Source organism: Thamnophis elegans, chromosome Z (genome assembly GCF_009769535.1).
Source record: "Thamnophis elegans isolate rThaEle1 chromosome Z, rThaEle1.pri, whole genome shotgun sequence".
Lineage (NCBI taxonomy): Eukaryota > Metazoa > Chordata > Lepidosauria > Squamata > Colubridae > Thamnophis > Thamnophis elegans.
In genome coordinates, this window is record NC_045558.1 from 11,322,573 (window position 1) to 11,335,315 (window position 12,743).

The window sequence follows — 12,743 nt, forward strand, 5'->3', positions numbered from 1 at the left end:
AGTTCTTCTCTCCTAGTTTCCACCCATTTCTTTTTGTTCTACTCTCAGGTGCCCCAGAGAATAGTTTGACTCCCTTTTCTTTGTGGCAACCCCTGAGATATTAGAACACTACTATCATGTCTCCCCTCGTCCTTCTTTTCATTAAACTAGCCATGGTTAGGACTCACCAGCCCCAAAGTCTGTGAATCTCACCAAAGATTAACCACATAATAATCATAATCATCATCATAATAATTGTAACAGTGATACCCATTGTTATCGGGGCACTTGGTACCATGTTCAAGAATTTTACAAGATACATCAACAAATTGTAGCTTCTTGCAATAACACCAGTGAAACTGCAAAAAACTGTGCTACTCGGAAAATCGTATATTTTAAAAAGGTACTTGGTTGATACCTAGAACGCTGGCAGCAAACCATATCAACCATTAACACCAGTCAATGGTATTTGTCATGCATTTTTGAATATCCAGTTTCATGTTTAATGAATAAAGTATAATAATAACAAAAAAAATTGGATCTGTGACTTGAGAAAAAGTCAATCTCCAATGAAAAATCTATTATGGCAGACTGAGAAAAAAAAGTTGCTTTTTAGGAAATCTTTTTGGGGAATCCAGTCCCGTAGTGGAATCTTACCCACTGTCTTGAGTGGAATTCCACCCCCTCTCTAATCACGCTGGTTCTCTTAATCCTTACTCTGTTCTCACATCAGCTGATATATTTAGAGAGAGTTAATTATCTTTTCATCTCGATGGCGTGTTTCTTGGCACTTCGAGAGTGTTTTCTTTAAGCGCCAGTCAACAAAAGAGAAGAAGTAGCAAAACAAGAAGGCGTCTCCGCCAAATGTTTGTGTGTGTGTGTGTGTGTGTGTGTATTTATATGTATATGTATATATAAATATGTGTATGTATATGTGTCTATTACTGGATATATATGTGTATATTACTGGATATATATGTGTATATTACCGGATATATATGTGTCTATTACTGGATATATATGTGTATATTACTGGATATATATGTGTATATTACTGGATATATATGTGTATATTACTGTTAACTGTTTTGCTTGAAAGCGACAATTTATGCGGAAGGCGGGCAACCAGCACGCGCCCTGAGGCTGCGTTTCTTAACCGGGCCGGCAAGGGGCGCTCGTAGCACGAAGGAATACTGACAGCCTAGGCTGGATTTTAAAAAAAGCTCCAGAAAGAAATTGCAAGTTGTTTCCGTAATCCCGGCGACAGAAAAGAGAAGAAAGAGCTTCTGCGGCTTGTTTCGTATCAACGCCGGCTTAAGTGGTTCGGAGGCCCGCAGGGCCGGTGGAGAGGCGAGAAGCGTATCTGCTTCCCTTCCACTCTTTTCCACCCCTGAAGGGGGAGCCGGAGCTGGTGGTTTGGGCAAAAGTCCCGATCCGTGGCGGGACATGCGAGCAACGTTCCCTCCAGGTCACTTGCCTGCTCTGGATCCGGGAGTGGGGTGAGGGGGCAGGAGGAGGATCAAAAGGGTCAGCTCAGCCCTATGATACGAGCTCAGGCTGCTTTCTAAAACGCGTCGTGTCTTCACTGGCGCCGCGGAAAACGCGCAGGCGATCGAGCGCCCGCCTGGTCAAACGACAACGCGGAAGAGGGGGGGACGACAACGTTGCGGGTGACCCCCTTCGGTTTCCTAGCACGGCTTCAGCAAGCGGGGGTTGTGGCCGCGTCCGCGCACGCCGTTAACTCTGGACGAATGAACTCGAATCGCTCCAAAACCTCCTACCTTCCCTACCGCCTGGGTATCACTCGCCACACCTCGCCACCTTCCATCATCTCCTCTGCCCAGTTTATTTTGATTTCTCTTTCTTTCTTTCTTTCTCTTTCTTTCTTTCTTTCTTTCTTTCTTTCCTTCCTTCTTTCTTTCTTTCTTTTCTTTCTTTCTGTATGTCTTTTTCTTTCTTCCATCCTTCATCTTCCTTCCGTTCTTTCTCTCGCTCTTTTGCTCTTTTTCCTTCCTTCCCCTCTTCTTTCTTTCTTTCTTTCTTTCTTTCTTTCTTTCTTTCTGTCTGTCTGTCTGTCTTTCTTTTTCTTCCTTCCTTCATCTTCCTTCCTTTTTTCTCTCGCTCTTTTTCTTTCTTCCCCTTCCTTCCTTTCTCACTCTCTTTTGCTCTTTTTCCTTCCTTCCCCTCTTTCTTTCTTTCTTTCTCTCTCCCTCCCTCCCTCTCTCTCCCCCCTCCCTCCCCTTCTCTCATTCGGTTGGAAGGAAGAAAACGGGGCGCCCTAAGATTTCTAAAAGGAACCGGAACGAGGGCTTCTGGGATCTCTCTTGAATTGCGGTGGGGGGGGGGATTCGGGAGTCGAGGCCGGCGGAACAGCTCACCCGGGGTGCTTGGGATGAATTGGCATTGACAAACTGAGTTGTAGCTGGTCAGTTAAGGACACAGGAAGACCTGCTTTGAGTTCAGGGGGTCTCAGCTCCCCTCCGAAGAGGTGAATTAGCGTGGAAACGGCGTGGATGCTCGGTGCTGCGTTGAGAAACCCGTTCCGCTCCTCAGTGGGCTTTACCTCTGAGCCCCAGTCTTGCCAGGAATCTTAAGTTAGGTTGTGCGCTCGGAGCTCAAAAGATCGCAGCCAGCAGCTTCCCTCGTACCTACCCAGCTGTGAAGACGCGCCGAGGCAATTGCAACAGAAGCTTGAACGCGTGTCTAATAATTGCAATCTAGGATGCCCCGGCAGAAATAATTGAAGCATCCCACTCGCGGGGCTGGAGATTGGGGGTGGAGAGGAGATGCTGACCAACCTTAGTTGGGAACAGAGCACTGCGCGCGGAACCTCCCTGCACCGGATACGTAAGGCTGTTTCCCACGTTCTTAGGTACTAGAGAAGAGAGTGGGCGGGGCTATTGCTCTTAGAGGGATGGTGGGGACCAGAATGCCTCAAAAGCCCCTTCATTTGAGGGCGCCCTAATTGGGCGAAAGGGTTAGAAGATCAAATGCTTTAATATCTCTAGCCTTCCTCAAGACAATTTCGTCCTCCTACGTTTTCCATAGCCCTCTTAGACGCAGTTTCCCTGTCTCTTAAGGCCTCCAGGCCTCCAGGCACTTGGAAAAGGCCCCTGACATTTCCCCCACCCTCCTTTCCGTTTTCTGGTCCTTCTTGACTAATTGGAGATCTCTGGATAACAGTTTATGGCTGATGGGACGTCAAAGAGTAACTAAAGAAAAGGTTCGTTTATTTAACTTGGCAAATGGAAGACGGGTGGACTCTAATAATTCTGGGAATTAAAAGTCCCCTCATCCTCCAATTGCCAGGTTCTGGATGTGATTCACATCCCATTTTTCATAGAAGAGCTCAAACTGGCATACAGAATACATATTCCATTCTTTTCCCCACAACAATTAGGTGAGGTAGATTGGGGAGAGAGAGGGGGGGAGAGAGAGGGAGGGAGGGAAGGGAGGGAGGGAGAGGCAGAGAGGGAGAGGGAGGGAGGGAGGAAGGGGGGGAGGGAGAGAGAGAGAGGCGCATTTGACCAAAGCCGCCCAGGAAACATCTATGGAGGAAGATGCACTGAAACTTGCCCATCAAATCCAAGAGCCAAGGTGGCGCAGTGGTTAAATGCAGCACTGCAGGCTACTGCTAGATCAGCAGGTCAGCGGTTCAAATCTCACCGGCTCAGGGTTGACTCAGCCTTCCATCCTTCCGAGGTGGGTAAAATGAGGACCCAGATTGTTGGGGGCAATATGCTGACTCTCTGTAAACCGCTTAGAGAGGCCTGAAAGGCCTATGAAGCGGTATATAAGTCTACTGCTATTGCTATTGCTATCATATTCACCCCTGTGTGTGTGTGTGTGTGTGTGACTATGTGTGTATGTACTCGCATTGGTGAAACACAGCAGACGCCTTTCTTATCTCACAACTAACACCTTATGGAGGCTAAATAAATGGGAAACTCAGCCAAAGCATTTTCCTGCTCCCAAATAGCGGTATCAAATCTCTGGCAAGCCCCATCCCCAGATCCCTTCAGGATAAACAGGAATGCCCTGTCCTTTCACAATAGGTGTTACTGCTGCTTTACTACTTGGCCCATCTGAAAAAATCGAGTGCTTTTAAGAATGATCCCAGTTTCTCCCTCCCGCAGGGGTGTCCGCCATCGTCTTGTTTGTTTTTAACCGATCCTCGGGTTCCCCGCACCCTGGCAAAGGTAAGCAGACCCGCCACGCCTGGGAGGATGCCCCCCCCCCCCAACTCTCTCGCGCTGCTTACCAGCCTTGACGGAGCAGTGGATGTGCGCCTTGGACTCGTAGTAGACCCAGTCGAAGCCGGCCTCGACGGCCAGGCGAGCCAGCATGCCGTACTTGCTGCGGTCCCGATCCGAGGTGGTGATGTCCACTGCGCGGCCCTCGTAGTGCAGCGACTCCTCGGAGTGGTGGCCGTCCTCGTCCCAGCCCTCCGTGACGCGCAGCTTGACGCCCGGCCACTGGTTCATGACAGAGATGGCCAGCGCGTTCAGCTTGTCCTTGCAGCGCTGCCGGGAGCAAGCAGAAGAGAGGCGAGCGTGGCGGAGGCAGTCAGAACAGCTGGCGGCGCAGTGGGGTGGGGATGGGGGGGATTGTCACGGCCGGGCTGGCTGGGCAGGGGAAGCGAAGTCCCACAGCGGGAGCCAGACCTGCGGTGCTTCCGTCCGCCCGCAGGTCCCCCGTGGCCAAGCGACCCCGGCAGGGGGAAACAGCATCGTGTGACCCTGGTTTCCCTCCCCGCTGAGATACTCGAGTGGACCCAAAGTGGGGGACGGAAGACTTGTGGTGGGCTCGCAGCTCCGGATGGCAACCAGATGGGTCATCTCAAGAGCTTTGCAGTCCAGATCTGGTAACCTTGACTTTCTCTTGCGGGATCCGTGTAAGGCTAATTGAACAATTCATTTCCCCTTTGTTTAAAGGGTTCTTAAGCTACCCACAGGGGATGCCTCCCACCTGTAAGCAGACAACACTGAGAGGCCACGTCTGAGCATCCTAAGGCAGGTTAGTTGCCGCAGAGCCAGAAGTCTAGAATAGTTGTATTTCAGAGCACCTCCCCCCTCCCCCAAACTTGGCACCTTTTAAGAGGTGTGAAGTAACTGGGGAATTCTGGGATCCAAAGTCCCGAAGGTCTTAAAGCTGCCAAGTTGGAAAAAACACAGGTTTAGATACTTTGCTTACTTGTGAGAGTTTGAGTAGAACTTCCTATGCGTTTTGCCCTATTACTAAGGATGGGTGCCAAAAGTGGATAGGTGGCAGATGAGCAAGAGGGAAAGTGCATCTCTCACCAGGGATGAGGTTGACAAACTCTGGAAGAAACTGAGGCAACCATTCCCACCCCTCTCCCACCCCCCATGGAGACCTTCTGATATCTGTTCTACAAAGCCTCCTCCCGGGCACCAAGCTGAGAGGATGGAGGTTGTTGAACAAGCTCTGCTTCTGTGCCCACACAAGGGAAGCCAAATCTGAAAGACAGGCTTCCATCATGTTCCTCAGTCTTGACCTGCTACCACATCTATTGTCTTGGAATGGATCTTCATCCTAAGACTCAAAGTTGAACCTTGCTAGGTGGGCAGAAAGAAGGGAGCAAAGGGAGACACAATGACTCTCTCCAAGTGCTGTTCCAGAGTCCTTCCAGTCCAAAACTGGATTCAGCAGCCCATAAACATCTCTGGCCAACCTGCATTCTAAAGTCAATTTGATAGAACTCCAACGTTACCAGTTATCAAATCATCTGTCCAGCTTAGCTGAGAAGGGGCCGGAAGACAATCCAAGATCATTATGTGTCCTGTGGCAGCAGCAGAACCTCTAGATGGACTAGAAAATATTTAATAATAGTTTTGTATATTGCCCAGAGCCCATTGGAGCCCATTGGAGTTGAGCAGACAATTACAATTAAATAATATATTGAATATTTTAGGAGAGATAAGTTGATTGGATCCTGACAGAATTAGAGCAGGACTATTGATAGCTAGGCTGGGGTTTTAAGTTTCCTACAGCTAACATGTTTGTCTCCTTAATTTTGGTGGGCTTATTCAAGAACCATTTGGAGTCAAGTCTTTCCCTTGCTAGAATTGGAAGTATTACTTCCTTGGTGGAAAATGACTATTGAATGGAAGAACATATACTGAACCAATTTCCTTCTCAGATGAATGAAAGATTGTTGGCCTTGATTGGGTTTGCCAAACACCTTTCAGGATCATGGTTCAGTAATTGCATTCACAAGCATGCGTGACTTGATTAGTTTTAGCTTGAATGGGAGGAGAGGTAAGCTATTTTGCTAAACCAGACAGGATTCATTTGATGGTTGAATGGTACAAACTCCCAAAATTGATTAATTGAATAGACTTGGATCTTCGGAAATGGGGCAACATGGAAGGCTAATAATAAATAAATAAATTCTATTTCACTCAATGTAATTAACAAATATAGACCGACTTAACTTTCTGTGAAAAGATACAAGTTGGTAAGATAAAACCTTCTTAGCATGAGAAGTAAAGCCACTTCTGTGACTTACTCTCTAAGAATTTAGATTTTTTCAGATTTAGCTTCACATGCCTCATTCTTGAGTGATTTCTATCCAGGAATGGAATGGAAGAAGACATAAGGTTATCTTCTTAGATCCTGCAGCAGCTGGAAGCATCTATTTTGCTTTATTAAAAAAAACTGAAGAGGAAAAAATTGGCCAAATTTGGAGATTGAAAAAGCTGGAGTCTACTACTTCAAAATACGAAAGCATATGAATCTAGATAAGCACAAGTTATTTGTATGAACAAAATTAAGGTTAAATTCTCAAGTTTTGTACCTGAATGAAGTTTCTCTCAACTTCAGGATACAAACACACACACACACACACACACACACACAGAGAGAGAGAGAGAGAGAGAGAGAGAGAGAGAGAGAAATCCCTACCCACACTTCCAAAACTGTTCTTGTCTGATTCTTGGACAAGACTGTTCAGTTCTATTGGCAAGGATTTTTAAAGTGGTTTGCTATTCTGTCTTTCTTAGGGCTGCATGAAAGCGACTGGCCTAGGGTAACCATGCTGGTTTTGTAACTAAGGCAAGACTAGAATTCATAACCTCCTATTTTCTATCTCAATGCCTGGATGCAATGATATCAAGCTGATTCTGATCACAACCTGAGAAAATATAATTCGGGAACAGTTTTTCTACTTAAAATTTTGCTGGCCTAACAATAGCCTGTGATATTGCACCAATCCGATATTGCCCTTAGGTTCTTGTGAATCTCATCCATCCAGGATGGACATTCCCCAGTATATAATTTATTATTTGTGAATAGATAAGGAGACGTTTCACTTCCTTCTCTGGTCTGGCCTTGTTAATACTTATTTGAGCCCCTGCGATCTGTAGTTAGGGTCTATATTGGGATTCCATGACCCTAGAAACTGAAGTCATTAGCAACTTGGCCATAAGTTCCCACAGACTGTGGGTTCAATGGAGAAGGAAGCAAGGAGGACCTTAGTGTAGCCTACTAGTAATCTCCTAGCATTTTCTCCACAAAGGCCAGCCTTCAAAACCTTTAAGCAAAGAGGCAGATTTCTAAGCAAATGTTCTCTTAAAGTAAACAATCCTTTCCAAACTAATGTTCATTTATCTTAAACTCCATGAATTAGTCTTTTAAAGCTAGGGACAACATATTTCTGGAATCACCCACAAAAGCAAATAAAAGGCAGGTCAATGTTCTATTGCATTATATATATATATTTTAAAAAAAGGATTTCTGGGAGAATAAAACAACTGAGTTTATAGAGGAGGAGTTGTTGCTGAGGCTTTGCAGTTTTATGCAGAAGCATAAATAGGTCTCTAAGACTGTAACAAACCTTTCCAGAGGCTAATGACTTTTACACTGGACAATTTCTTGGACCTTTTCCCAGGAATACCTTCTGCCATTTCACCTCTCCAGCAAGAAGTGTAAGCTAGCAAGGCATTTCCGCCCCCAGAGTCAACTTTTGCAACATTGCTTTTTAAAGACCAACTCAGGGTGAATTTGGCACACTTTTACCTGCCTTTTATATATTGTTTTCAGTACGAAGTTTAGCCCCATAAAACTCATTGGGATTTGCTTTGGTATAAACACAAGTGGGATTGCATTGCAAAAGAGAAGAAATTGCCTAGTTGCACACACCTTCACTCCATCTTTCTCTTCTCTACAAGAATGGCCTCTACCACTCCCTCAAATGCCTCGACATTCTGGAACTTGCATATGGAGATTCTCAATCCTCCAGGTCACGGCTGTCCCAAAGGTGCTTTTTCAAGAGAAAGTCCAGTTGCCTCTTGAAAAAGCACTTTTGGGAGTTGTAGTTGTCCTGAATGAAGGCTGGCAAAGATACATCTCAACAGTTTTAGAAATCGCTGCCGCGGATAACTGCTTTAAGAGTGGCATCTTTTGGGGAGGTAAGGTGGGGGGGGAGATTTAAGACATCTTCGTTTATGTCAGAAGGCTGGGAATGCGAATGCGTAAAAAGCACATCAGCTGGGTGGGACAGGTGAGCGGAGACACGAGTGGGTTTTCCTACCCCCTCAACGCACCAATCCCGGATCTCTGCCGACCGGATGGGACTAGACAGCAGAAACTGATCCCCCATACCTGCGCTTCTTCCGTGAGCGTCCAAAGAGCCGGAAGTCTGGGGCTACGAAGGATCCGACGCCCGGTTGCCCAAGGCGCGCGGCTGGACTGGAGGAAGAGCCAGGGCGAGCTCAGCCGTTCGGCGTTCTCGGGCTCATGGAGGGAACTTCGCCGGCGTGGAGAGGGGAAGGAAAGATCTACAGAGCCGGCTTATTGGGATCAAAATCCTCACCCGCAAAGACGGCAGCACTGAGGCACCTTTGGCTTCCATCACTCCTCCAAGACGTCTTATCTGCCCGATCCTTTCTTTTCAGGAGGGCTCGGGCAGAAAAGAGACGAGTTATGGGGGCTAAACTGACCTAGGAAATCATGCAGGCTACCCTTGCCTTCTCCAGGACGCCGTTCCGCCTCGGCGCTTTTCACTTTCTCTCCCCCTTTGCTGACAAGGAAGGCTACCCGCGTAGAGCATCTCTCCAGGAATAAACCCCATCGGGCGCAGCCTCGATCCCCTTGATTGAGCGGGGCTCTCCCGCGCGCCCCCCCCTCCACTCAAGCCCCAAAACACGGTAGGGAATATTCACGGACTGTACTGCCTTCCTCTCAGCGGGCCGAGAAAGGGCTCGTTTTTACAGACGAACGGCAGCTCTGGCACCCTTATGTCACGCATAGATTCAGTCATTTTTGGGGGGGGGGAGAAACCCCCTCCAGCTCTCCCGGGATTTGTCTCTTTCTCCTCTCCGCATCTAGTTAATATTAACTGGCAGCGGCGAAGGCGGCGGCGGCTGGATGGAAAGAAAAAACGCTTCCCTGCCGAAAAGGCTTCCCCTCCCTTCTCGGCCCCGCCCCAGGAGGGAGGCTGCCTTGCCCAAGCTGCCCGGCCGCTGCGCAAGACAAGGGTCAAGGCGGAGGCGAAGGGCTCGGGGCCGCCCAGGTGCATTTCCGCCGCCAAGCGGCGTTCTATGTTAGCGAATCTCCCCCACCCAACCCACCCACCCTACCTCAGACGCGGAGGGCCGCCGCGCAGGATAGCAGACTCGCTTCCTTTTCTGCCTTCATGCCCAGGGTCAGCCAGCCTCCACGAGCATCCCCTTCCCCCAGCGCACGTTCCCCCCAAGGTCTCCCTCGGAGGCCGCTCTTGGCTCCCCAGCTAAGGCTATTTTTCCGGCCGCGCCCAGAGCGGCCGAAGAATCCGGAAAGGAGCCAGGCGAGACGCGATGGGAAGCTCCCGGGAGTGCGTCTAGCGTGGCGAGGCTGGGGCGCGGTGTTTGTTGCGTCTGAGAGGGAAGTTGGCGGAAGGTCAGAAGTTCAAAGGCTGCCAGAGAAGGCTGCCAAGGAGGCCGGCCATGGAGAAGCGGGGAAGTGGAGAGAGTCTTGCCTTGCAGATGCCTCGTTTCACCAAACAAGGGAGCTCCAAGGCGTGTGGGAAGCGCGCATGGGGGCGGGGAAGAACAGGAGAGGCGGCGGTCAGAGGGGGCTACGTTTCCCGGTCCTCTCCGTTGCCTCTCTTCTGCCCGCCCTCGACCCCACAAATCCGGACCACTTGTTCCAAATTTACCTCCCTTCCAGACCTATCTTCTCCTTTCCTTCCCAGACCGTCCAGATTACACTCCCACCACCCCCAGCTCGCTAGCACTGGCGTAAAAGTCCCGTACACCTGGAGGAGCTTCCAGGCGGATTCCCCGGGAGTAGGACCCGCCCAGGTGCATTTTCCTTTGCTCTTCTCAGGCTGTCGGAAGGGCGAGAAGGAAAAGCGACCTGCGCCGGCAGAGGCGGGCGCGCACGCGCAGGACCCCTCGCCGCTCATAGCAGCGGCGGCAACGCTTTTTCCTGGGGCTTCCGCGTCACTGCCAGCCCCGCCACGAGCTCGCAGCCTCTCCGGCCGCCTGCAGCCAGGCTCCAGGCTGAAACCCGAGCTCTGGCGATCGATCAGAGAGGAGTAAGTGGAGCTGAAAACGCGAGGTGCGGTTGACTTGCAGCCGCACAGCTAACCCGGCTCGCGCGTCTTTGCAGATGAGTGAAGGGGGTGGGGGGGGGGAGCGGGCGGCGGGACGCAGCCATAAGAAAGCCAGGAGGGCGAGAACGCCAACCCGGAGCTTAAAGGTCTCCCAGTGGCGCTGGTCCCACCGTCGCCTCGCCTTCTGACAAGCGCCTTCTGCTCTCTCCGAGGGGGAGGGGGACTTAGCTTTCCTGCAGGCAGCGCTGTCGCGGCCTCGGCAGCTGTTGGAACTCGCGTCGTGCGCCTAAGCGCCGCGCGCGCTTCCAAACCTTCCCGGGTCCCCGTGAGATTTAAGGTGGTCAGATGGAGATGGCGGTGCGGACGGGCGCGCTTCCCCGTATCCCCGAGCTAACTCCTCGCCGAACGGCAGGCCAGGACGCGAAAGGAAAGAGGCGAGAAGTGAGCCGCCGCCCCTGCGCCCTTCCAGGGGCGACTCGGGCGGAATTGAGCTGGTTCCCTGGTGCTGAAGGTGGGGCTTAAACCTCAGAATCGCGGGAGGGGTCGGGGAAGGAAAGGCAGCTGACCTATTTTCGGAAGGGGACGCAACCGACGGCAAGTCGCCCGAGGCCGGCGGCGTGGTGGAGAATTTGAAGGGCCGCCCGAACTCCGGAGGTGGAGCGGAGCCTGATTCGCAGAGTTCCCCCTGGACGAATCAGCTTTCGGTCGTTACTCGCTTGGAAAGCTGATCGGAGGGACGGAGAGTGGGCGGCTAATGGGTGCCTAGTTTTAGGCGCCTATTTGTAGTCCTCGCTCGCTGAGGTCGTGAGAGGTGGACGCGCAATTCGCGACCTTCCTTCCTGGGGTTTGCTGTGCTGATTAAGTTCCCCGTCTTTCCCCCTCGGGTGGTATCACCGGTCTGGGGCGGAGGGGGTGGGGAGCGCGAGCATCTTTAAAGGCGATCAATGCGCTTTCAGACACAGTTGCCAAAGGGAGCTTGGCGGATGCCGCCTTTAATAATTATCATTGTTATTATCATTATCATCCCGCTCCTTGGACTTCAGAAGCGCCCCGGGAGATGCCAGGTTCTGACCTCCATCCTCGCGGCGCGTGCCAGGCGACGGGGAAAGGGGGTTAATCTAAAAGATCTAGGAAAGGAAAGAAGCGGAGCTGGGCGATTTCTGCCTCCGAGGGGAAGCGGAGAGTCCCCGTGGGGGGAGATCGGTGGTGTGGCAGGAGGCTAACATGAGCAGCAGGCAGCAGCCGCCAGCTAACCAACTCGTTGGCAGGGAGCGGCCGAGCGCAGCTCTGCCTTCAAACTACCGGGCTGCCGTATTCACACGCGGAGCCTCCTCCCTCCGAGGCGGAAGGTCGCATCAACAGACCCGCCGGTGCTGTGCCCAAGGAGCTCTCCCCCACCCCGCCAGCTCATCCCTTCCCCCGACAGCTCCTGGGGACCGGGGTCGACGACGCCCGGGGAAGCCGAGAGGCCCGGAGGTAGGCGACGCTGCCGGGTTACAGTCCGCCCCCCCTCCCCAGGCCGGAAGGCGAGCAGGTCGGCAAGAGGCGAAGGGCGCGTCTCTGACCTGGGTCATCAGCCGGTCGGCTCCCGTGTTCTCCTCGTCCTTAAAAATAATGTCCGGATTATAATTGGGGGTCAGCTCTTTAAAGCGCTCCGAGTTCCGAGTGATCTTCCCCTCGTATCTGCCGCTGGCGCCCAGCGTCTTCTCGGCCACGTTGGGGATGAACTGCTTGTAGGCTAAAGGGGTCAGTTTCTTCGGGTGCCTCCTCTTGCCGAAACCCCGGCCCGGCCCGCAAGCCAGCCCGGCGGAGAGGAAAAGCGCGCCTAGGCAGAGCGGGAGGAGCCCAGTTCTTCTCAGAAGCAGCATGCCGTCCACGGAGCAAGCGGCCCCTTCGGCTTCCCCCCTCGCCGCCCCCTGCGCTCTACCGGGCTCGTGGCTCGGGTGAGTGCGGGTGAGTGTCAGAGAGCGCGCCCGCTGCTGCCTTCCTCGCCCGGGAGTTGCCCTCTTCCCTCGGCTCCTGGCTTCTCCCTTCCTTGTCTCCTGCTGCCTGCCTGCCTGCCCGCCCGCCCGCCTCTTCCTTTCCTCTCCTCTCCTCTCTCGGTGACTTAGCCCCCGATCTCTAGCAAAGCAGGTGCATCTTGGAGGGCGCTTGCGATAACGGGACTCATCGGAGTTCAGGATCGTGGCGCGTAGAAGGCAGGAGGGGA

At 51.7% G+C, this 12,743-nt stretch overlaps 1 protein-coding gene across 1 annotated transcript in view; it reads right to left on the minus strand.

Annotated features, from left to right (window-relative positions):
• Window positions 1-12,405, minus strand: part of SHH (sonic hedgehog signaling molecule) — a 39,639-nt gene extending 27,234 nt beyond the window's left edge. The window contains exons 1-2 of the mRNA XM_032237758.1: window positions 12,100-12,405; window positions 4,241-4,502 (exon numbers count right to left, since the gene is read on the minus strand). Coding sequence (XP_032093649.1) covers window positions 4,241-4,502; window positions 12,100-12,402 — 565 coding nt within the window. The 5' untranslated portion in view covers window positions 12,403-12,405. The remainder of the gene's footprint in view (window positions 1-4,240; window positions 4,503-12,099) is intronic.
• Between the last annotated feature and the right edge of the window lie 338 nt (window positions 12,406-12,743).